This window comes from Echiichthys vipera (genome assembly GCF_963691815.1).
Source record: "Echiichthys vipera genome assembly, chromosome: 5".
Classification (NCBI taxonomy): domain Eukaryota; kingdom Metazoa; phylum Chordata; class Actinopteri; order Perciformes; family Trachinidae; genus Echiichthys; species Echiichthys vipera.
Window position 1 is genome coordinate 15,887,749 of NC_139830.1, and position 26,009 is coordinate 15,913,757.

The following is a 26,009-nucleotide window of genomic DNA, read 5'->3' on the forward strand; positions in this document are numbered from 1 at the left end:
AACCCCTGAGTTTTATCAGACCTGTACCTTCAAGCTGCTTGCGTCTCTCTTAGACCTGTTCACTCTCTTATAGCTCGCATCAACCCTTTTCAAAGCAGATGTTTTGACCTGTCAAACAGAACAGCACAGGTGTAAATAAGATAACAAGGGTGCCACAAGTCTCACAGTAAGCCATGTGAATGAGTGAGCATGAGCCCAGGTACTGGCTCACCTACATGGAATTCAGCCATCATTCATGCTGTTAACCCTCCCGGTGTGCTTCCTGGTTTTTGTCTGCCATGAAAGTGTTGATACCACAATAGCATATACTAGGACATTTATATGACATACGTACTGTACCGTGACATTCTTTGTGACATTTTATTGGATGATGTTACAGTATGTCAAAGTATACTATGACAATTTTTACAACTTTTGATTACATACTATACTATTTACATACTATATGACATTTGTATAATGTACTAACGACATAAAAACTGTCATAGTAGATCCCAGTAGAGCCAATCCCAGCTGACATCGGACGTGAGGCGGGGTACACCCTGGACAGGACACCAGTCTATCGCAGAGACAGACAAATATTCACACTCACACCTACGGGCAATTTAGAGTCATCAATTAACCTAACACGTGCATGTCTTTGGACTGTGGGAGGAAACCGGAGAACCCGGAGAAAACCCACGCAGACACGGGGAGAACATGCAAACTCCACACAGAAGGGTCCCAGCCGGGATTCGAACCAGGAACCCTCTTGCTGTGAGGCGACACCACACCACCATCATAGATTACGTTATACATAATTTCATCAAAAATGTCAGTAGTATGTCTTAAAAGGTCATAGTACACCATGTCCAAAAAGGGATTAAAAAAAGTCATAGTATAGTTTGTCTAAAAAGTGATAAAAATATCATAGTAAGCCATAAAAATGTCAAAGCTGTACCTCTTAACTCTTTGCCTGCATTTGATATTTCTCAGTGAAGGGATCTACAAAAAGAAAAGAGACACATGATGGCTTTTGCTTAACATTTTATTAACAGCACTGTGCATACTTCCAAAGTGATATGAGCTTTAAAAACCATCAAAATGTTAATGAATGCCTTTTTCTGATGAGAAGCGACACAGTTACATGGAACAACAGCTCCCTCTTCTGGCAGAAGGTTGAAGTACCCTAAAACAGGGCAACAGGGTCTGGTAAGCATCAAGCATATCTGAGGCAAAGTGCTGATCTGGGACCTGGATTATCTTTCAGGTAAGACAAACAAAAGGAGACTTTTCACAGATCAGCACTCGTGCTCACAGATGATGCCTGATGCGTCTGACAAGGCAGAGAGGATCAATACAAGCAATACTGCACAACCTAGCCTTCTGAGGTCAACAGGTACAGATCAATACCAACAAACTGTCTTTAAAAAACAAGGCCTTACTCTAAACATGATGAGGATCTCTCAACATATGGCACTGCTCACAGAATTATTCATGTAAGTAAACAAAAACCTTTGGAACAAAAATACATGAACAAAATACATGTACAGGAATGCAAAATGAGCCATTTTTTTCTTTTCATATCACTAACTTTATACAATTAGCGTTTTCTTTAGAGTGACAGTATCAAAGCACAAATTGGTATACTGTGCGAAAACAAAAAAATACAGGTAAATAATATACGACAATGGCGTGTTGTCCTTGAAATGTCAACAAAACATTGGTACAGTATTGAGGATTGGGGACCTCCGCCGTCCATTACCCATCATTCAAGAAGTTTCTCAAGGCAACTAGGAACGGAAAACAAAAAAAAAAAGAACTAGAGGATGGACAGGCAGCGCAGAGATAGCTTCCAGTCAACAGACAGCATTACCCAGAATAAGCAAGGGCTGATTAGCTATTGTCATGATTTACACCCTCTCCCTAAAAAAACAAACATTCTTCTTCATATGCTGGGAAAAGTTCAAGTCAATGTACCTAAAAGCTCCTTGCATATATTTATCCTATTCATTCATAGTACCTGGAAATGAAGCTGCTGTTTCTAGTCCTGCCAACATTGGAAATAATACAAAAAAAATGTGCAAGTTGTAGTTTGACAAAAAAAAGAAAAGTAATAGGCTACTTGTGTGACTTCATTAAGCGGATACTTTTGGCTACATGTCACCTTGATGAAGAGACGGCAGGTGAGCTGCTTTCTTTGCCAATCAGTCTCCTCTGGGTTTGTGACGGCTCGGGTGAACGCCACTTGTTTAAATAAACATTTTCCTGAGTTAGTTCTTACAGTTGGCCCAAATACTAATTTTAATGTAGACCTGGGGGTGGGCCGGCAAACCCATGAGCCTACTTTTTAAAAAAAAAGAAAAAGAAAAAAGCTTTTCAGTGGGGGTGAACTCCTCGATTAGAAAATGGATGGTTTCCACAGCGAAAGCATTTTGTTTGCTTTATTACAGAGTATAGCTAGAGAATCAAAAAGAATATATATATATATATAAAAAGGTTTAAAACACTGAAGAGCGACAGCTTGAGAGGGCTGCGGGCTCACAAGCCGTTTGTACTTTCAAGTATGCTACATCACGGACCAGAGAAACACGGATGATACTGTCACTTTAAAGAAACAGGATGACGGTTAAACACAGTATTCACAAATGTACATTTAAGGCTTAATCGTTTAGCACTAACAATAGTAGCAGCAGTGAAGCACTTCTGAATTAATTATAACAACAATATTTATGATCATATTACAATAATATATTACCAAAGGAAATCAATGACATTGTTTTTGTTTCATGACACTGGACTGAGCTGGAGACAGAACATTTGAACCAGCCAGCCAATGAAGTAAGACAAAGACAGAACAAAAAAAAAAAAAGTTTCAGCCACGACGGATCACACAACACTAGCCTGTCTGGTACTGCAGGGTCGTCAACATTAGTACGTCCTCTAATAATCTCACTGCCAGGCTCTACGGCTACACTTGGCCCTGCCATATGAGTTAGAGCAGTAGTACGTTTACAGAGCACGGGTCTGAGTATACTGACTGTAATTCCACATTCATGTTGCACAGGAACAGGGGGTTCATTTAAGAGCAGGTCATGAGGAGTAGGTCTGGCAGACACGCACACACATGCTCACATACACAAACTCACACATATAAACACACACTGCCAGAAAACAGTCCAGACCCGAAACCATCGTCATGCTACTTTGAAAAATACAACACGACAAAACAAGCATGTTTTTTCTAAAAAAAAAAGAAAAAAGTACCAAAGCAACGTTGTTAATCAAAGGCCATACCAGACTGAATTCATAATGAAAAAGCTCTGCTGCACGTCGTCTAAGCTGCTGACTGAACACATCCTGGTGAGGAAGACACCCCGACTCTTCCTCACTTGTATTTCTCCACACTCAAATCCCCCAGTCTGAGAGAAAGGGCCAAACCCCCCTTTAATCTGGTCCCTGTCTATCCACATTGTACCAACAGCGACCCTCAAAGCTGACGTCATTTTTACATACTGTATATGCACGTACTGTATATATTACACACATTTAATATATATTTACCCATATATTAAATTTTCATATAGACATACATTTTAGTTTCATTTGTGAGGTGTTGGTTACATTTTCAGCAAGAGGCTTCAACACGAAAGATAAGAATCCATCTCCCCGGGATTCCTACGAAAGTCTTGCGCTGTGTGGCGTCCCCGTCATTGTTCCATATGCGCTTGGTCACTTCCGTGGACATATCTGTGAAAAACGAAGAGGCCTGCTGTAGCAGTTTTAAGAAGGCCAGACACTGTTGAAAGCGCATGGAGTGCAGGGCGCTGAGTCCCAGAGATGCTGTGAGCTCGGTGGAGTTACAGCCAGTTAAAAATCCACAGGGATGTAGGGCTTCAGCCAGCACCGGAGGTAGTGCTGCAGGCAATGGGCTTTGGGCTTAAGGCCGGGCTGTGCCGACCTAAACCCAACCAGGCTGGGCCAAGCTAGGGCGAGAGACCAAACACGAGCGAGAGGCACACGGAGCGTGCTATGTAAGAATATGCGCTGTGGAGGGAATGGAGACAAACTCGCGTAGGATATTCTTGGCCATTTCGACATTGTTCTGTGCAATCATCAGTGCTTTCTGGATGTCCTGGTATGAGTATCCCTGACTCATGAGGTGCTCAATCTCACAACTGATTTGAAGGTTGGCTTCTCCTCCTGTTGCCCCACCACTGGGTAGAGCAGGGACGGGCGGGACAGGGCTGGGTCGGCGCTCCGAGTTGATTCGTCTGGGCAGGGGCTTTGGAGGTCTCTCTGGTGCTTCCACCGGCTCTGAGAAAGCTGAAAAAAAAGGAGAGAGTGAATGTACGCACCTTTAGAGCTGAAAGATCGGAACACTCTAGTTTTAAGATTTGGTTAAACAAGATCATTTTAAATACCCTAAAAGGTCAATATAATAGAGATGTACTTTACCGGAAATAATTTGCATCTTATTTAAAAAAAACAAAACATCCTGATGACTACAATAAAGCACCTGTGACAAACAGCAGTATTTGTCTGCAATAAAATACATGTTTTTATTCATACTGCATATACAGTATAGTGAGCCGATTGACCTTTCCATTTCAGCAACCTTTGATAAAGCACTCATGAAGAGTCCAATTATGATCTGAGAGCTTGCCAGATTGAGAGACACATAATTGGTCCTCAGATATAAAGATTGAAGTCTTTGGTGGAACACACACACGCATGCGGCAATCATCGTTCGGAGTAGTAAATGTCAGCTCACTGCAGAGACAAGGAGATTACTCTGAGAAATAAATGCTTTTCTACCTTCTACAGAATGTGATAATGTCATTAATGCTGCATTAATTGCAGTCAAACCTCCACCAAACCTTGACATCTCTGTGGTCATTATGAGAGCAGCAGATATGTGCAACAACCTGGAGACACCACTTACTGTTTTTCTAGTTTTAAGGTTACTCGTGTAAATGAACAGCTCTCTATAATTATCTTTACCCTTTGCACGCTGCTATTGCCAATCAATTCATGATCTATCAAAGTCAAACATTAACTTCTGAGAGATTCTGGAAATCTGTATAATGTCTGGAGTCAAACCAGGTAGCAGAAAAACGCTTAAGTCGACTTTTCAGGCTGCTCACCAGGTCAGAGGACTTTTTTGCTATTTCAGATATTGACCCATTAGCAATTTTTTCTTTTTGGCCCAGAAGCACCAGACCAAAGAGGCTGCTGTTATACATTTTTACTTCAAAGTCATTTAATAAAACAAACTTTTTCCATTCTTTCTAACCTTACTGTTTATGTCATAAGTAAAGTGAAATTATAATTTTTAAGTGTCACAAAAAAAAAAGTAGTTTTTTGGGGGGGTTTCTGGCCGTTTAGGTAGTTTCATCTTTATTTAATTCTTCAAAGCCAGATATCTCTTACCTTCTTTCACTTTTTGAAGTTATATTATGTATTAACAACAAGGTCTGGCTCAACAGGGGCATGTGTACTTACGTGCTGCAGCTCCAGCATCTGAATCGAGAGAAAGGCGGCTGAAAGCAGCAGTTGAGGAGCATGATGAGGAAGATGAAGAGGAGGAGGACGACCCCCCCAGTTCAGAAAGGGTCCTTCTGGCCGTGGGCATTGGCAGCCGGGGTTTTGGGAAGTCGTAGCCGTTCTCCTCCTCCTCCTCCTCCTCCTCCCTGTCCTCGACTACATGGTCTCTGGGACCATTAGTCATCGTCAGAGGGGGCAACTCTGAATAATCTGGGATGGATCGAAAACAATGTATTAGCAAACAGTATCTGATACACAAAGAAATACAGAAAGATAAATACAGATTTAGCATATGCCTGTTTTCATTAATGCACACGGATTATTCTACTTTCTAAAATAGATTCAGATGAGTCACAACTATAACCAAACATATAATTTATAGTCACGGCAACAGAGTAGGTGTATTTTTTTCCTCACATGGTGGAGGATCTTGTTTTGGCGTGAAACTAATATTCAGAAACTCAGATGGGCTGGTTTGAGTCAGTGTTGTTCCTCCAGCAGTTAATTCAAAAGCAAAGCTAACAGAAATAATTATTTGCAGGGTGGATGACAGGTCTGCATGAAGGCAGCACCCTGTAGAGGTTTCAAATAGTGCATCAGGCTGCTCATCTAAGCTGTCCAAAGATTGACAAATCAAAATACCTGAGTCTCTGGCTTGTTGGGACCTGGCCTGGATGTTGTACATGGCTTCGTACATTTGAGGTCCATCCTCTAATTCAGCCAGTGTCAGCCTACAACAGCGACAACAACAATATATCAACAATAACAGACGCAGTCACCAAACTCATTTCATCTAGATGGTGTTTTCAGTACTGTGAGGTGAGTGCGGAGGCTTGGGTCTGTGTCTGGAGTGCTGCTAGGGGCTGAAGCTGTAGAGGCCTCTGGACTGGTGGGGTCTCCACTACAGGTGCAGCAGTGATGGAGGGAAGAACGGGGCGAGAGGAGGGGATCATGTACTCCGACTCCTCCTCACTGTCACGTGCCTCCTCTCCCGTCACTGGCCTCTGGGCTGGAGAAGGTCTGCGAACAAACAACCCAAGAATATTCACTCTAATGTAAATATTGATTTATGAAATATAAACAGTAAAAGGCAAAATTTTTCTGCTTTTTTGAGCGGAAACAAGCTTCCTATAATACGTATCGTACGACCTTTGTGATCATGTCCGTTTTCAAAGATGAGATGCTCCACACATCTAATGTCAGTACAACATACCTGATTGCCAGTGAATATATGGCGTTTGCTGAGGCTGAGGGCTTGACTTTGGGGTTGTCGTATTCTGGACCGGCTATTGCTGCGAAACTCTGTAAAAGAGGCAGAAGCTGAAATCTCAGAACCTTTAAAGTAAAGACTATTTTCATGATCAAATTGGAGCTAAACAATGCCAGATAAGGTAAGAGCAGAGAAGTTTCGGAGGAAATGAGTGTGTCTAGCACATTGCATATGTGTGCGTGTGTGTGTTAATGTGCATGCGAGGTGCGTGTGTGGCAGGAGGATGGAGCTTTGACTGGTGACGGCAGTGTGGATAGAGAGCATTAATGCGATGCGATAATCAGACGTACTTACTCACTTACTGTTAGGACATAGAAGACGTGTTCTAAAAATATCACTCGATCCACCCTCAACTTAATCCTGCAATTACTACCCACTCCTACCTCTTATGTCTTTACTGTACTAAGCTAATGGCTGCTGGCTGTAGCTTATGTTTAACATTTTATCCAACACTAAAAAAACGAACACGTAGTTGCCAAGATGCTGAACTATCACTTTAACAATCTCACAAACATTTAACTCTAATTCCTTTGAGACAGCAGGGCCAAACCCATGTGAACGATATGGAGTTTACAAATACTAAGAGAAGAAATAAATAATTTTAATTGCAATAAAACAAGTATAGTGTATTGGGCGACTTAGCGAACAACCCACACACATGTAGTACAGTAAAATAGATTGTTAATAAGGTTTCAATTTTATCTTTTTTAGCTCTCTTAGTTTGACAGTTACTACTAAAATACTGTGTGTTCTTGTAGCCAATGAATACACATCAAAAGGTAGCTTAGTGTGTGTGGTGTTTTGTGGTTTCTCTGACCAGCTGGTGGTCCAGACTGAGGGAGCTGTTGTTCTTCTGTGCGTCTGAGCGTGTGTCCAGAGCGGAGGGCAGGGCCAAGGGTAGGGAGTGTCGGTTAGAGAGTTCCCTGACACCTGCTCGAATGTCCACTCCCAGACCGGAGACTTGGGTGGATGAGGAAGATGAGGACGACGACGAGGAAGAGGAGGTAGGGGCCTTGGGAACAGGCCGGGAGTTCCAGTCAGCCAGGGGTCGGTTTGGGGGCGCAGGAGGGAGCTTATCTCGAAGGGGCTCCCCGGGAGTGCAGGGTAAGGGCCGCCTCTGCAGCCGTCCATCGGGGGCTGCCCCGGCTGTGTGGGGGCGGTCTGGAGGAGGAGGAGGGGGGAGATCCCTCAGTGCTGGGGGGAGGGGGAGGGGCTTGTCTTTGTGGTGAGATGCTGCCTGGATGGGAGATAGAGAGATGGAGAGAGCATTTAGATGACGTACAATATGAATGTGGAATCAAAGAAAACTCAGTGCGGCTATCTTGTGCTGGAAATAATCCATTTAACAACAAGCACACTGTGTACGCATTCATCCTCATAATCAACAACACGCATAACTTAAACACCAAGGAAAATGTTGTTCATCATCTGTAGACAGTTCTAGCTTCCCATCTTCAGTTTCCATCATCTATATTTAAGCAGAAATACATGGTAATATGAATGTGTGAGTGTGTGAAATGCACTCTAAAATGACTTATAACCAGAATATAAAACGCACAGATTATTGTGGCTGTCATTTCAACACTTTATTTCTGTCAATTCTGGTGGACTGCTTTTATGTAACAAACATGGAAAGTGATAGAGCTTGCATTAAAACTGTGGAATTTCCAGCTACGCAAAAAAATTTGTTACATTTTTATGTGATAGCACTATGTCCTGTCTGTTTAATTTAATATCACCTCTGGCCCGAACAAGGTGCTGTTGGTTGTCTATGTTCAGTTACCTTACTGGTGACCCCGGGGCTGGAGGCACCAGGGGGGTTGGGAGGTCTGTGTGGTAGAAGGTCTAATCTGGGCGGCACAGGGGGAAGAGAGGACTGAGGAGCCATGGACATAGGTGACGGGGGGCGCTCCACCTGGATCAACAGCAAAAACACCCATCACATCACATCAGTTCAGTCCAGTCCAGTCACTTTATAGAGTGACTTTATAGTCTCCCTGCTACATTTTAAAAGAATCAGGGTTTGTCTTATTTTTTTTCATGACACAAGTGATCCACAAATGCTACGTAGGTCGCACATCACACCAGTGTTGGCCAATCTACATTTGTTACCCATTAAATTGAGAATGGATTTTCCAATTCTTTTAATCACCTACTATATAGCACGACACAGTGCGGCTTCACTTCATACTTCAGAATTATTGTGTCATGGGCACAGGGAGATCACTACTGACCAAGGTCTTCTGGCTGTCCTGAAATCTAGGCTTAAAACCAAAGGTGACCGAGCTTTACCAGTTTAGGCTCCCACCCTCTGGAACCATTCTGGATAGTTTTAAGTAGTTATCAAAAACTCATCTGTTTTGTAAACACTTTGTTCAGCAATGTGTGTTTACAATGTGTGTAGTTTGTAAGAAGAAATGGCCAAAGATGAGAAAGGCAATGAAAGTAAAAAAGAAATCCAGGGACCACATCAAAGTGTGAGCTCAGGTATTCGCCTACTCTATAAGCAGACTAATGCTGTTTTCTCAGAGGCACATAAAAGATGACAGGAGAATGCCCAACATATCAAAAATGAGGCACAAAAAAACCTGCAACCTTGGTACCATGAAGGATAGAGATGAAAGAGCTGAGATACGAGCCGTGAGCATGAATCGCACAAAAAATGAAAAGGGCAAAGCAGGCGAGTGTTTCATCTGATGGGTCTCTCAGAAAAACAGAGAAGGGGCAGTAATAACACATGATCTGCACCCAGAGTATCAAACCAATTAAAGCTGTACCTTTGTACAGGCAAGTTTGCTCATCATGAGGTGGGGGTCTTCAAGTCTGTCATCATCATCATCGTCATAGCTGGGTGATGGAGCACCCTCAGCCCCAAACAAGCTCCTGCAGGAGATACCGCTGTTGTCCTTGGGGTCAAAAGGATCCACAACAATGGGCTCTGTGCCCTTAATCTCACAGCGACAGAAGGGACATCCCGTTCCCTGACCCTCTGACTCCTGTACACAGAAGAAAGGCAAACATGATAGCACACAGATATGTTAAGAAGTTATGTGCTTTATATGTCTTGTTATGTCTGCAGACAAGAACACTTCAGCAGTGAGTTATGACACTTAACTTAAAGCAATCAACCTGCACAAAACGGTTCCATCCCCAATCTTACCTGCCAGGCAGTGAGACAGGAGGTGCACATGAGATGACCACAGGGCTCAATCTTCACATCCTTGTCATTCTCGGCACAGATCTTACACAGCTGGAAAGTGGATCCCATCTCACAGTACAGCTCATATTGCTCCTGAGGGGAAAAAAAGAAGTCAACAATGAGTGTTCATTGTCGAAACACAGTAACATCATATGGCATTAACATCATCCAAGATCATTTTGAAAGAGCCCAGAAGGATCTTGAGCCAAGTTCAAATGTGGGGGCGTATTTTTAGTTTCAGTCTTGTTATCAAGCAAAGAGTCTGTTCATAAACACCTTTACAAAACCTGAATAGATATGTAAGCCTGACAAGACAGAGACTGGTCTTTAACAATATTTAACAATTTATAGTCATGTATCTCTATCTGGCATTTAACATGACGCATCCTTCAGTGTGACGAAAGTATGAAATATTGCAAGATAGATGGGGTTTCCTATAATGCTCAACAATAAGGGAAGTTCGCGCCAACAAAGAATCTTTACTTGGGAAACGACCCACTGACAGTTTTAAAGATGTAGTCGGTACGATTTTCATCAGCGCAGTCGACACTGTTTGGTTTCGAAAGGTACTCTGGGAGATGACCACCAGAGCGGCCGCTAGAAACAACATATCTCAATTCTTACGGACTACAACTTTAAAAACTGGTATTAAAATATACCTATATCATAATGTTCTACATGAATATTTATGCTCATCGCGCTCACGGCATTTGCATCCACCGATTGCTGCAATTTTTTTTTTTTCCCAAATTCAAATTTTTATCCAGTTTATCTTAATAATTAAATAGAAATGTCAGGAATTTTATTTAAATCCTTTGGGTAGTCAGCTACTTAAAAGGCATAGGTTTTTCTTTTGGAGTTGGGCTGTATGAAGTACTTAACAATAGTCAGTGTGTTACCTACAGTAGATGATGGTTGCAAACAGGTGTACTGAAACGGAGATGTACTGCTGGACGGGGGCAGCACCGTTTTTTAGCCACCTAAAAAAAGGCACACCTAAAAAAATCTATTTCAGTTTAAGTGTACACTATTCCCTGAATACACTATATACGGAATATTTTCACCGCTTTACGTTACTGTCAGACCGTCCACCCGTTCCTTTCAACAGAAGTTTCACGTTCCTTTTTTTTTGTCTGTTCAGTCTACCTTTGCAAAAGTTCTCTTCTGTACACTCTGGCTCATAAAGGCATCCCCGTCTTCACAGTAAACGGCATTTCGTTGTGGCTGTCATAATGAATTTTATCTTGTTGGATTTGTTTATTCCATAAAGCGAGGAATACGTTGTGAACATGTTGTTCCTAAGGAAAGGGATGTTTTTTGGCAAGGTAAATTGGGGAAAATACTATAAATATAGCATATAATTCTACTAGGTGGTTCTTTTTTCAAGTACATTTTGCAGTTGCTTCTATCCACAGCAGCTTCTGTGCCAGATCTCCTGTTTGCTTCTCTGAACTATACAAAACTCTCAAAACTATACACTGACTATTGATAAGAACCTCATACAACCCTACTTCAAAATAGCCAAAGTACCCCTTCAATCTTGGCTAACTCGGTTCCTCTGTGGAGTTTTAGGTCTTCTATTTCTGCTTCCTTTTGGTTATGCTCTAGACTGCAGCACTGATTCCTGAGATCTTTACTGACCTGTGTGTGAACCAAAAAGCCTTTTACAACAAAAGGTCAAAGACAAAAGAATAAAGACCGAGGATGCAGTCTGATAAGTACATTGCTCTGACCTGTGTGACTTTGATGTGGTCTTGAGGTGATGGCTCACACAGTCCCGTCAGATCTGGGTTTTGGGTCCGGCCGTCAGGGAATAAATAGCTGGAGTTGAAGAGGAACATAAAAATTAGAAGGTGGGGGAGCCTTAAAGTATCCTTAGTTATTTAGACAGCCATTTTCATTTACAGGTTATCACCATAATTTGTCAGTATGATTACACTATGAATACCTAACAGCTTGCGGCAATGAAAACATCTGTTCAATCCATTCATTCAATCTGGCAACGTGTTTTAATATCACAGCGATGAAGCGTGTACAATACGTGACTATTTTACAAATGGGTCAGATGGTGCAATTACCATTTGATAAATGTTTGTAGATGCAGGCGATCTACTGTATAGGCTCTCAGTTTAAACTCAGGATTTGATTACAGGTTGGAGCAGGCCAACCATAGCTTTCAATAAACAAAATAATCAATGTTGGCATAAGAAGAAGAGTTTCATGCTAGCCATCTAAACCACTGACTGAGCTGCACATTAGAAACCAACAGTTCTATTCTGGTTATGATAACACTGGAATGATGGGAACAGGCAATATGATATGGCTGGATTGGTTTAGTGCTGAAAGGCAGATTCAGTCGTTGGATGCAAAGCAGAGCTGCATAGTTTGCATAGAGAGGCATGCTTTGTGGCAAGAGAAGGGGAGAGAAAAGGAGAAGTGGCAGAAAAGAGAGCAAAAGGAGCCCTGTCTGACAGGAAGTTTGACGTATAGACAATTTATTAAAACTGCATCAAATGAAGAACAAGACATAGCCACAGAGACACAGAGCCAAACAAAATGCCAGTGGACTTACAATCCTTCCCTGAAGCCATCTATGAGGGCCTGGAAGAGGGGTTTATTGTGGGGAATGGTCTGGAGTATGTTTCCATCTGCTGTCACGTAGCCGATCGCCCACTGGCCCAACCGTGTACAGCTCAGTCGGAAAATGTAACTGAGGAGAAAGAGACATGAGAAATAAGACATGCTGCAATGCCGTTGCCCTTTGTTACAGTGAAATAAAAGTGAGATCAAATAGAAGAGGGCATCTCGCTAGTACACTAATATCTCGCTAGTACACTAACCGCAGCATTCAGGGCAAGCTGGAGACCACTGGTTTGTGACTTACGTAGGCCAGAAAAGTGGTATTACATTAATCTATAGACAACATGGAAGTATATATTAACATTTCTAAGGATTTAGTTAAAAGTTACTGCACAAGTTGAAAAACACATTACGCAAAAAATCCATAACACAAAACGAACACTCCTGACAGTAAATTGTAATTTATAATGTCAAAATATTGCGTGCACATTGAGCAATAACAGCTTGGATGTGACCCTACACAAGCAAAGCCTAAACAGTGACATCAGCTTTCGGTGTACAATCAGGCCATTGATGCTAGGTACCAGTGCCATGCTGCCCTGGGTCCTTCACACACACACGCACATGCAAACACACTATGTGAAACTGGCATCAAGATTGAACTTTTGCCCTGCCTTTGTATTGATACCAGTAACACTCGGTTACTGAATGTTTAAGTTTTCTGTTTTGTGAGTACGAGAACTGCAAGGAGAGGAAGAGGGAGTGAGACAGCGCCTGGACGTGGCCAACACGAGACCTGAAGACACTGTTCAGTGAAAGTTTTTATATCACGTCTTTACTTTCGTCTATAATCCACATGAGCACTTAATCACTGTGAGGGCAGAGCTAACTCAGATATGCATTGTGAACAGAAATGTGTAAGAATGCCCCCCCCCCCACACAAACACACGCACCAAATGACACCACATCTTAATTTAGACTGCATTACAAGGTGCATCTGTGTGCACGTGTACATGTTTGTCTTTTTATGTCTCACCTGCCAGGCTTGTGGATGAACTTCTGTAGCCGCGCTTTGACCTCATCATAGGTGAGGAAGGCCATGTAGCCCGGGTGAGTAACTGCCAAGCTGTTCCAGTTCCGCAGCAGTGACGACCAAGGCTACACACACACACATACATATGAGAGAGGGAAAGTCATCTGGTGTGAGTGAGTGGACACAGCAATAATAGTATGAGCAAAGTAATGGAGATCACGGATGACACTGAACAAAAAAAAAACAATTACTGAACTTCAGTGATTTATGGTGGCCATTTCAACCTGAGTCAAGCAGTTTAAAAGGTCTTTAAAGCAGAATGTGTAACACTTAAAAACAGCATGCAGCTCATTTGGCTCCATCTGCAGCCCCAGAATGAGGAAGGTTAAAATGGTCACATGCATGCTGCTTCCTATACTGAATATAAAGCAGGCAGAAGTCAACTTTATGTTCTTTCTTTAAAAACTACTTGACCAAAACAAGTCAAGCCACCCTAGCAACAAGGGGTGCCGACTTCAGAAAAAAACAAAAACAAATTCATACTACTCCATAGCTGACTGAGTAAGGTAGTGAGTAGGTGGTGTAACAGTGTGAGAAAGAAGCAGAATTAACATATTCAACACTGATAATGATGAGGCACAGGTGCGATTCAATCTCACTTCAACAACTCACTTATGTAAAAACTCAACTTATTTTTTTTAATCGGGCTAAAATCAACATCTTTCCCTGTAATTTGAAATCTGATGTTGGTTATTTATAGTTTTCGCAAAGAGTAAGTAAAGTGAGGTCGAAACTTTTCCCTCTGATGGATTCAACATTAGATGTCTTGTACCCTTTGGTGAAATGTGATCGCAGACTGGCGAGGTCAGTAAACAAATCTGTGCCGAGTGTGATTTACTGTAATGTAGCATCTAATAGCTGTACATGAATTTTTTCAGTTTGCCCTTCTTTGGACACGGACGGACGGACGGACGGACGGACGGACGGACGGACGGACGGACGGATTCTATGTTTGAGGACATTTAGGGCGCACTCACACTGTCCTTCCGCACCGCGCCCCGGGCTTTAGGGTACTTGTCCCCCCCCGCTGGCCAGCCCGTTTGTACTCACACTGCCTGGGCCTCGCGCAAATGCATCTTGCCTATCCATACGTCATCACGCCGTAAAACTTCACAGGTACACGCATTGATTGACGTCATCGCGATGCGTCGCTTTGTTTACAAATCTTTCCATAGACCTTGGAGTTTTCATGCGTCTTGTCCGACTGTTTTTGAATATTTTCATCTGACCAAATCTGCAGTAAACACTCCACCTCAGCATCACACAAACGTGAACCTTTTGCCGCCATTGTTGTTGTTAAATGTCCACGCATGGTCTGTCTTGTTTTTTTTTCTATGTCCGAACAGGCGCACATAAAATGACGTAGGCGTCATGCTCGTGCTCGTACACCTGCGCACGCTTGTGCATGTGCAAACACGCTTTACAAAAGCCCACCTCTCTCAAACTGGCCGTCGACAGCCAGCTGGCTGCAGCTAGGCGCAGAGCGGTTGCACTCACACTGGTCAAACGAGCCAGGCTTTACCTGTAAAACCTGTTTTGGCCCAGTGCGGGAGGACAGTGTGAGTGTGCCCTTAGGAGGGTTTTTTTGTTTGAGGGAGTGTCATAGGAAACGTCTATAATCTGTTTAGGATTCATTAGGCCTCTCTGTACTCTGCACACAAGTAGCCGGGGATCATGAGAGAGAGACTGAGATCACAATTCTTAGGAAAAGTGTTAATCTCTTTGGTAATGAACACAAATGATTGCTATTGCCACCTTTGCATTTATTTGTCCTACAAAGAAACAAAATCAGCCTTTTTATTTAAATTCATCTGAGAAGATGAAAAGATGCATCTTGTCTGAAAATAGGAATTTAAAAATACAGAAAATAAGATTTAGCATAGGGCCTCCAAAAAAACGTGTGTGTATTGGCTAAACAAAACATTCAGTCCGTTTCATTTTCATCGCTGTTCATTGTAACATTAGTGGGGGGTTTCTTTTTTCAACTCTTCTAATTTATCCCAAAATTAATTTTCTATTTTCCTATTTTTTCCGACAACTATCCAAAACAAAAATGGGCAGAATCGTTGTCCTTCAGAAATGAGATTGCCTACATGCCTGACTCTTTTATTTATCCTTTCTGTTTATTCATCTAGCAGTAAGAATGTGCAATCTTAGCATGATAATGCATAGAATTTTGACTGTCCTTGAGAAGGATCAGTGTGACTCAAAAAACAGTACTTTCTGGTCCTTATGGTTTCAACATCAGTTCCGTCTGACAGTGTTAACAAATCAGCAGGCATCCTGCTAACAAGGTGACAAGAGTTAGCCGAAAAAAAAGAAGAATCATTTAAGTTTATTTCTAACTGCTCAAATGAAATTTGTTTGCAACACCAAGGCTAACAGGCTGCCATGAATTACTCTCCATCTGTGTTCACTACCTGGAATAGCCTGGTGAAGATGTCAAACTCAAAGACAGAGATGTAGTCGTTGCAGGTGAGGTCTATGGTGGACTTGAGGGCCATGGCCTCCAGTCCGGAGCTGATGGGATGAAACTCATGGAGAGACTGACGGAAAATCTTCCAAGGCACAATGGTCCTGCAACACACAAAACAAAGGACATGACGACAACCCCTTGCAAAAATTGATATCAAACAGGATGTTGACTTGCAGCATACCCTAAGTGCAGTAAAGGTGCAGTGACAATGAGTCTAACTTTGGGTTCCTTGGAATTTTTAATGGTTCTTCAGTGCATCATAAGCACTGGTGGCTGCATCTAACACACCACCAAACATCTAAATATAGAACTGCATTTACAGTGAAGAACTAAATTCTTAAAAAAGGAAATGCTATTTTGTGTAAGCACCATTTCAATCATCCTTAACAGAGTTTTGAGGGTCACTGGTCATGAATGCTAACCTGATGTGATCTTTAAAAGAGACATCTACCAGACATGCAAACAGATTAATTTCAGATTAATTTACTAACATGTGTCTTACAGAAGATAGTCATTGTCTGTAAAAGAAAAGCATGAACCTTTTGCTCTCAGATGTCACTTATGTATTCTATTACTCTAGTCATTTCTCATTACACTCTAATTTTTTTTAGCAAAGGACCCCTTAAAAGATAGAGAATCAGGTACTCACTCAGGTATGTCGTGTTGTAGTAGCCTTTTACATGTATTAGACTGATTTTACACATGTATTAAATATATTCGCAGATTCTAAGACTTATAGATTTGTTAGTTTACAATGTAATGTATGAACTTTTATAGATTTAAAAATCAAAATATTATTCGTTGAACTATAAACCCTTTGTCATAATAGTCATAATAATTGAGATCAAACTTGAACTTGAGATCACCACTGAGACTTACTTCAGGGACTCTATGACGTTCCAGGATGTAATGTAATGATCTGTCAAGAATAATATAGAAGGGGGCTCACTTGTCTCCGAAGGCGCGTCTCCAGAACTCTGCGGCATCTGCCTTGGTGATGCGGAAGTTGTCACCCTGAAACAGGCCATTGGGGAAGATGGCCTTTAGCTCAGCGAGCATGTGGCTAAAGATCAACGACAGCTTGGTGAGGTTCCGCCTGCAGAAGTCAAAAGCAGAGGGGAGAGTGCGAGATTTCATGTCATTGCATTGTGGTCGAAGTGTTATGAGCCCATACAACAGCTTCAAGAGAGAAATGCAGAGCAACATATCAGCGTTACATGTGTTGATTTGAATCAGATGGAAAATAATGTACTGCATGTATTATTGATGGGGTGTTTCAATACTGATCATGCTTTGGAAAGTTAACCTGCAAGTGTCAAAAGTTATGAACGACTGAAAACTGTAGTTGTCTTTGCTTGGTTAAGGTTTTTCCCCAAACACAAAAAAAAACTAAGATGCAGTTCTTTGGAATACTCAGGTACCAAGTGTCAACGGGTACACAAGAAAATAAAAGAAGAGTAGTATTTTGCACCAAGAATGATATTAAATAATGAATAATGTGTATGTTCGCAGCTGGCGATTAGTGCCATAAACCATTAAGTTTGCAAAAACAGGAAAAAGTGACATACATACATCATAAAGAGTTTTTCTAACATTGATTAGTTGACATAAGGGAGAATCAACGTTTTCTCTTGTAAATGAAATACTGACAAAAAATCAAGTGATTTAAAAAATTATTCAAATGTGCATCAAGTCATTTCCCAACTCAACTATAACTAGTAACCTGTTTAGCATTCTTGTTGGCTTAGCCATCTGGGGCAATGCAAAACATTCTGTGATGCAATGTGCTTGACAATTATGCAAAAATCTAATCAAAAATATAAATATATTTTTTACTTCTACAATTGCTTTCCAAAACATATCTAAGTGAAACTGAAGTGACAGTAAGAGCCCCTGGCTTTCAAATAGGAAAAACCTGACAATTTGGCAATAAGTACACTGTACACCCACATTATCCCCTCATATAAGTGGTGTTTGGTGAAGATAAGTGAGGCGAAATCTGCACAAGGAACACATCAGTGAACAGAAAGATGAGTCTGGTTAAAATTCTACATCTCTCTCTTTGTGCATGCAGATTTAAGTCTACATAACTCATTTGTTTGTTAGCGTATGTCTTTATTTCCTCCAGTAGGCAATTAGTGTTGACACTAGTGCCATCTAACCGTCATGTGTGATGACAGTTCTCAGAAATGTATCACTTTACTCATGCTCCAATGGCAGCTTTTGAAAGATAGTAAACTGTCTCTGTGTGTACTAAAACTGTGTGTTGCTATCTACTTGGCTGTAAACTAGCTCGTCTGTACAGTTGACAGAAAGTTTAAACTGTGATCACCATCACCATAAATTAAGATTTCCTTATATGTGATGTATGCTATTATTGTTTAGATTGGATAAAAACAAAAACAGTTGAGAAAAATCAATCCAGATCTGTTGTTGGGTAAAATCATGGGTGGTGGTTGTAGATGAGGACCTACTGAATGGTAATAGCCAAGGCTTGGTGTGATTTGGTTTCAACTTCCCAGATTGGAAAAACGCTGGACTAGCTGTACAGTAACCCTAAATTCTTTTTTACTTGTTTTTTCACAAGGCAAACTCAGTGACTCTTCAATTAAGCTCTGACACACACATGAGAAGGCCATGTGAATGCTAAGCCTTAGCTCTTAAAAAAAACCCCACAAGAGTCAAACGTAAACTGTACACTTCCCATAAGAATAACACGTTACAGTTTCTAAAATATGCAGTAAGACAGATGGCGTTAAGAATTACAGAGATTTTACATGAGGCCAGGTTTTTGTTAGGTGTTTTCTCCCATTGAGAATTGTCCTCAACTGCTTCCAAGTTACAGAACTCGTCACAGGTCCAGGGAGACAACACAGCAGTGTTCACAGTCGCACACATACAAATCAGAGCGAATAAGATGTAGCGGCCATGATATGCTAGTATACAGCTAATTACAGTTGCAAAAGACTGGTTGACTCAGAGGAGAGGAAAGGGTGGAAAAGTAAGGGAGGAAGAAAGATGACAGAATAAGCCAGATGAGGAGAAGAGTTTAAATGAGGAAGACAAAAGTGGGGAGGGCTAGGAAAAAAAGAGAGAACGTAGCCACGCAATGTCACCATACCCCTGCAACACCATTATAGCAAGTGTTATGCTGAGAAAGACATAATTTATGAGGCAGCACAGAGGGAGATTGTGCTTGACTGTCGGGCAGGGTGAATTGACATGCACAAGAGAGACGGCAATGAAAGCGTGGCTACACTGCAGCTGCCCTACACTACACTACGCCCCCTATGAGTGGAGTGAGAGGGGAGTGGAAAGACTGAATGAGGAAGGAGGACAGTGACTGAAGATGGATGAATAAGATTAGTGTACGCTGAGAACCTGCCAGAATAGACCAGTGCTTGTTAGTGTGACAGTTTACTTCAGAGGCAGCAGACAAGAATCAGAAAGAGAAAATGCAACGCTTGCAAAAAACATTAAAAGCGCTGTACAATATTATCCTCTCAGCAGTAAATGTTCCTCAAAGAGCGACACTCTTGTAGCTGGATGTCTAATCTTCTGAACTGCACTGCCCACTTGAAATCTTCAGCAAAAGACTTGAAGTTAGATGTGGGGGCTGTCTATCTTTGAAGTCAGGGATACCCTCATCAGTGATGCAATGGAAAATGAGACCTTCAACTACTCTTGGCATATCCCGGAGGAGATCGTGCAGCCATAGTCGTGAGCATCTTCCCTTTCCAGTGTCATCACAGTGTTTGTGAAACTGCATGTCTGTGTGTTTTCTCCAGCAGCCACCATCTCAGCAGGAGGTCCTCCTTTGTTTCTTCTTCTCCCTAGACCCTACTGGTCGAGCCTTAAAGCTGCAGTCGTATCCGTTCTCCTGCCAATCTCTCCCCAACCTGCACTTTTATCCAAGTTACAACAACCCCCCTTCCTGCTGCTCTGCATTCATCGACAAGGTATTCATATGAAGACAGGTATCCACTTCAAGTTAATATCTCCCCACCGAAAGCTTTCATTTCCACATCTAGGTTAGTTTACCGTCTTATGAATCCACTTATCCACTCCCCTCGTCTTTCAGCTTAAAACATTCATGGGTGACTACTTGAGACTTCAAGCTTAGAAATTCTTACTCTTCAAACCCACCATTAAATGTAATTTCTAATTCACCCACATATGCCAATGATATGTTTGAAGATTCTCACTTCAGGTCACAGTTTCTGTCAGGGCTGCATGATTAAATAAAATATGCAATATGCAATAATGTTAAATAATGCAATGATGATATTACTTGTGATAAATAAAAAGTATATTAAAGTATACTCAGCTTTTCTGCTGCTTTAATTTCCAACATTACATTTCTAAACAAATGGAAAATTGAACTGTACACAAAAGGCTCCAGTGTAAAGAAAAAAAGAGTTACATTTTAACATAGTAGTTTTCTACGGATTCTCACTCCCTGAGTGTCTATTGGGATGTGTTTCTTGCACAAGTTGTCAAAAATGTCAATAAAAAATGTCCATCGCAATGTTTCAGAGCAAACATCCATATTGTATGTGTGACTCAAGAGACAGAGACCGGTCTGACTGGCATCAAGCTCACGGGGTATCACAGCTCTCTGGTCTTGGCAGGAGATCTGCCCAGTGAATGATACTTTGTTGTGTCTTTCTGTCTGAATGAGAGTGAAAGCTTTACTAAAGGGAGGCTGAATATTATTTTGGGACTTCAGATACAGGTTCAAATCTAATCTCCTACGTAGCAGGACAAGCCGATATCCGTTTTAGCATCTCTTCGTCTCTCTCAGTCCTTCTCCCTCTCCATCCTACAATAAAAGCTCTGTACTCAGTAGTGTGTGTGTGTGTGTGTGTGTGTGTGTGTGTGTGTGTGTGTGTGTGTGTGTGTGTGTGTGTGTGTGTGTGTGTGTGTGTGTGTGTGTGTGTGTGTGGGCAGTATCCATCGCTCCTACATCTGTTGCTGCTCTTAAAGCTGCCGTACCAACATGGATAATGCAAAGTCAGTGGGCTACAGTCGTACAGACAAAGGTATGCTGACCTATTCTGGATTGTCATATGTCTATAGTGTTTGCTCTTTCCATCTCTTACTCATTCTTAACCACCAGCATGGCAACATGCCAAACCCTTTTTTCTGAACACTAGTTTTTTTGTCCACCATCCCCCTCATGCTATAGATTGACCTCTGACCTTGCAGCTGGCTGCTCCCTTCCTGTTTCCTGCTGGCTGTGATAAAGTAGCGCAGCTAGCCACCCAGCCCCGCACTGCGCTAATACACCACAGCACAGCAAGCAGGGGTCAGCCTTACAGAATGAGAGCCTGTCTGGATTGGCAGAGTCACAAGTAGCCGTAATATCATCATGCAGCTGTATTATCTTTTGTGCTCAAGGCTTAAAGGGAAATACAGATCAAACACAAACTGAGCCCTGCAACAAAGCTACCAAAAGTTATTTTCAACAACTTATAAGATGAACTAAGTTAGATCAGAACCAAGTACCTCGAGAAGAACTGCACTTACAAAATAAAGACTTGCAAAATAAAGACTTGTGTTCTTTACGCTTCCGGATCACTAAAAACATATGGAATCCATTTTAATGTACAGTAATATGAGGATTTTTCAGAAGTCACTGAATTAGAGAGTTCTGCAGACCTATTATGAAACTATTATGTGACGTCTTCAAAAACTTCTTCATTTTCCTTTTTGTCAGTGGATCAGTTTTAAATATTGCAGATATTAATGGTAATAGTTGAAACAGTCAAAGTACTCTGATTAGGTCAATCAGTGCATGTGAAAGGGCATTTACTACAGATAACATGATGTGACTTCCAGCACTTCGGCACACTTTTTACTGTGCAGTATGCTACAGGACAGTTATTCCAACTGAATAGACATATTGCACATGATATTATGAGGATGCACATTATGAAGATAAAACAAACTACCAGTATGTCACCCTGTGGTTGCTTAGTTTAAAAAATGATTCAGTGTTGGGAATCGTCAACAAAAAAAGCAACAACCTTAAAGGCACTATACTCAATATTCAGAAGATTAATATAACAGCTAAGCTATCGTGGAGTAATGGCGTCCTGGGCAATAAATTAAGTCACACTCCCTCTGTGTTTGTTGTAATCTGAGTTACTCTGTTTGTTGTGATAGACGATCCAGCCGTGTGTGCATGTAAGTGCATGGGGCTGTGAAAATTGTCAGTATTTCACATATTGGGGTGAAAGCTGTGTGGAGGCAATCCCCACTCTTTTTTTCAGTATTTCAAGTAGAGCACCTTTATATAAAATAGTCCAAATAGTCCTTTACTTTGAACTGTCCTGTCTCTGCAATAGCTCAAACCCATCCTCCTGTCTACAAAGATCATGTCCTTTTCACTGTACATGAGAACACATCTACTGTGGGTGCATGTGTGATAGTCCGTTAGGAAGCAGGTGAAATGAAGTTGCAGTTGCATGCGTGTTTAGATCATCGTGACACATATCCAAACGGAAAGGGAGCACCCACTGTGTTGGGCCAGGGTTAACACTATTTTGGACATTTAATAATAACATTTAATAATATGATGAATGCTTACACAGAAAAAAATATTCACAGACATTAAATATACATGTAGTGGCTGTACTGGGAAACACCATGGGTTTGAAATTCGGGCTTACAATTTTGCTCTTCATCACTTTATAAATTTAACTCTCCAGAACTGGCTTCAATCCAGATCTCCATCAGGAAACAGCCATGACAGCACACAACACAACACACATACACACACTACACTTAAGCAATAACCCAAACATGCTTAACTGCTTCCTTACACAAGCTCCTGAATAAAAAACAAACAAAGAGAAAAACAGCTCTGCATCCGTGCCAAGTCCAAACCAACTTCTCCAGATGTGCATTTTTACTTTAATCTTCTAAAGGTCTTATCTTTCTAGTCAATTAGACAAGCCTAAAGTCAGATTATTGTGAAGAAAAACAACAAAGATTGTCAAGACAACAGCATTGTTTTAGCTTAATCCTCTCTACACAGATGTTTAGCCATATCTTTGTGCATACCTGAGCTCATTTATCTCTGTGTGCATAAACAGCAAGTGCTTGTTGTACCCCGGGGGGCAGAAAAGCTAGTGGGTTGCATCATGCTAATCACCATAATCTAATAGTGTGAGGACTACTTGAGTTGGCTTCTCACTGATAACGCAGTGACATAAATGACCACGATGTTCTGCTATTCCTGTGTGTGTGTGTGTGTGTGTGTGTGTGTGTGTGTGTGTGTGTGTGTGTGTGTGTGTGTGTGTGTGTGTGTGTGTGTGTGTGTGTGTGTGTGTGTGTGTGTACGTACGTGTGTGTACGTGTGTACAAATGTAATTGAAACTGAAACACCCTCAACCTCTGAAGAGTAAAATGTGTTTTCCATTGCCAGCAGTGATAGCCTTATGACTGCTAGGCTAACTACTAACAGCTTCCCTGACTTTAGTCCCAAGTCCATCACAACCAACTAGCTAACTGCTAAGGCTCCATGCTGTGGCACAACAGAGAGAGGCAATATATTTCACCCAATTCCTCCGCTTCTGTACAGAGAGTAACATTCGGTTAGAGTGAATGCAGAGAACAGCAGTAGTACAAAACAGCACTGTGCCTGCCTTCGATTTGAGGATAGTTGCATTAAATCATCTTGGGAGTGACACAATTTCAGGGTTTGAGTCTGACTTATTTCAATACTGGTAAGATGCATGAGTAAACAAAAGATAAGGGACTTACTTACTAACAGAGGTATTTGAAAAAAAAGTGTTTCACTTCTGTGGTGAAGCAACACATTTCTTCTTTTATCAACTTCGACATCTTTTATTTAGACAGTTTGAAAACAGAGGACACATTCTGCAAGAAAACAATAGTTCAGGTAAAATCCAATTGTAGACCAGCAGAGAAACATGTGCAGCAGACCACTCTCTATGTCAAAAAAACTCAAGAACTATACTGTACACATGGACAGGCCATGATCTGTCCACATGAAACTAACCAAACTTATCAACCAGTTTAATCTTTGAAACAACCCGTGCCTATATTTTGGGGTTTTAAAACATGAGTGGGAGTAGCTACATGATCAAACTAAACATGGCCAGGCAGCTACTGGCAAACAGGAATGACTGACATCCATGCAAACTTTGTCCTGTAATCAATTACATCTGACATCACTGTCATGCACTGCTGCATTTCCTCATGGCTCCATCCCATACTACAAACAGACTTTTCCTACAGTATCATAGCTGCAATGAGATGGTTTTTTTTCAGATAGTCAAGGCCAAGCACTGTCTACTCAGAGACACACCTTTGTTTTACATGGACGTCTGGTACGTATTTTAGGATGCGGCTCTCTTGGTGAACCAACATCAAATGACATTTGCAAATACCACATGCACTGTACCATACAATGGCATATTTTTCTCTGTCCCCAAAGGGATGACTAGGTAAATCATTGATGACACAGGAGCACTTTACTGTAAACAGCTGCAAAATGAATTTCATGCTCTGATCTTTTTTCTAAATAAACTTTTAGATTTATATCCACAACACAAGTACAGACAGCCAGGTGCTGTGACAAGCAGCAACCGTAGCCAGTAACGGTGTGGTGGCATTAGACACAACAGTGCCAAGCACCTGTCCCGACCCACTCAAAGAAAGACCTCATGCAAGTTTCACCACTACTATGTTTCAGAAAGAGATAAAAACACAGTTCTTTGACTTTGTGGAGTTAAACACACCTAGCATTTCTCTTAGCAGTTAGCATTTTTTTGTGTGCATTCAAATCTCTTAATTTCACAAGTATGCATATTTTACGCAGCAGTAATTACTAAAACATTTATAGAACATCTGTCATGTTGAGTAAAGAGAAATAGATCCAAACCATTGAGTGAAAGGCACCTTTGAAGCCCGAATTGCAGTTTAGCTGCAGAAAAGGCTGAATGAGTAGTAGCTTGAGGAAGTTGTTCATTGATGTCTGCAATGCATTTTTCTATTGTGCAAAGGGATGATGGAAGCATGTAAAGAAAAAGGGGTAGCACTCCACATATATGGCGAGAAGATATGTGGATTAAACTGCTTATTTGGGGCTGCCTTGCCACATGTCTCACCCTCTCTCTCTTACCCCATTTCCTGTTAGTTCTTTATAATAAAGGCTTGAAAAACTGCCAAAAAATAATCTTCGAACTACTAATTAACGTGTTAACCGCATTAATGTGTAAGGCTGCAACCAACCTTTTTTATCGATTAATGCATTAATTATTAAAAATATTAAAATTACAAACATGATAACTGCAATATTAAGTGTAGACTAGGTGTCTAAAGATAACATATAACATTTATTAGACTGTGGGAGATATATAAACACACATCTACAAACATTTCACAATGCAGTGCAGACTGTCCCACAGTGCAGTTGCATCACCCTGCAACCTATGAGCCCACCACTTCCTGTGACCAGCTGGACCTATCTGCGGTGGTCAGGATGCAATGGCAGCTTAGCCCAGGAAGACGATCAAACAGACTCTCACAGTAAGGTCAAAGCAGTATCCGGTTAGATCCATGGATGGGGTTAAAGACTTTATTGAGGATACATTGATCAACCCTTCTACTGTATAACTCTGTTCTGGAACTGCAGAATGTGTAATGCTTAACATATTGGTTTCCTAAGTAAATTAATACACTGGCTATAGACAAAGCAGCTGTTAGAGCAAAAAGCAACTCAACAGAAGACGCTCATTTCTCAACACAGAACAACTCACCAAATCTAATTTTAGCAAACATTTTCATCAAGAGACTACAGTTACTCTTCAGTAGTTGCTTCTGTTAATGCAGA

The 26,009-nt window shown here is 41.3% G+C and overlaps 1 protein-coding gene across 1 annotated transcript in view; it reads right to left on the reverse strand.

The window, feature by feature from the left end:
* Window positions 1–1,094: 1,094 nt before the first annotated feature.
* Window positions 1,095–26,009, reverse strand: part of cbl (Cbl proto-oncogene, E3 ubiquitin protein ligase) — a 35,881-nt gene continuing 10,966 nt past the window's right edge. Inside the window, exons 3-16 of the mRNA XM_083914052.1 lie at window positions 17,094–17,240; window positions 16,089–16,245; window positions 13,612–13,733; window positions 12,568–12,705; window positions 11,729–11,816; window positions 9,957–10,088; window positions 9,574–9,792; window positions 8,580–8,711; window positions 7,614–8,033; window positions 6,740–6,828; window positions 6,340–6,546; window positions 6,169–6,257; window positions 5,485–5,736; window positions 1,095–4,305 (exon numbers count right to left, since the gene is read on the reverse strand). Coding sequence (XP_083770178.1) covers window positions 4,010–4,305; window positions 5,485–5,736; window positions 6,169–6,257; window positions 6,340–6,546; window positions 6,740–6,828; window positions 7,614–8,033; window positions 8,580–8,711; window positions 9,574–9,792; window positions 9,957–10,088; window positions 11,729–11,816; window positions 12,568–12,705; window positions 13,612–13,733; window positions 16,089–16,245; window positions 17,094–17,240 — 2,488 coding nt within the window. The 3' untranslated portion in view covers window positions 1,095–4,009. The remainder of the gene's footprint in view (window positions 4,306–5,484; window positions 5,737–6,168; window positions 6,258–6,339; window positions 6,547–6,739; window positions 6,829–7,613; window positions 8,034–8,579; window positions 8,712–9,573; window positions 9,793–9,956; window positions 10,089–11,728; window positions 11,817–12,567; window positions 12,706–13,611; window positions 13,734–16,088; window positions 16,246–17,093; window positions 17,241–26,009) is intronic.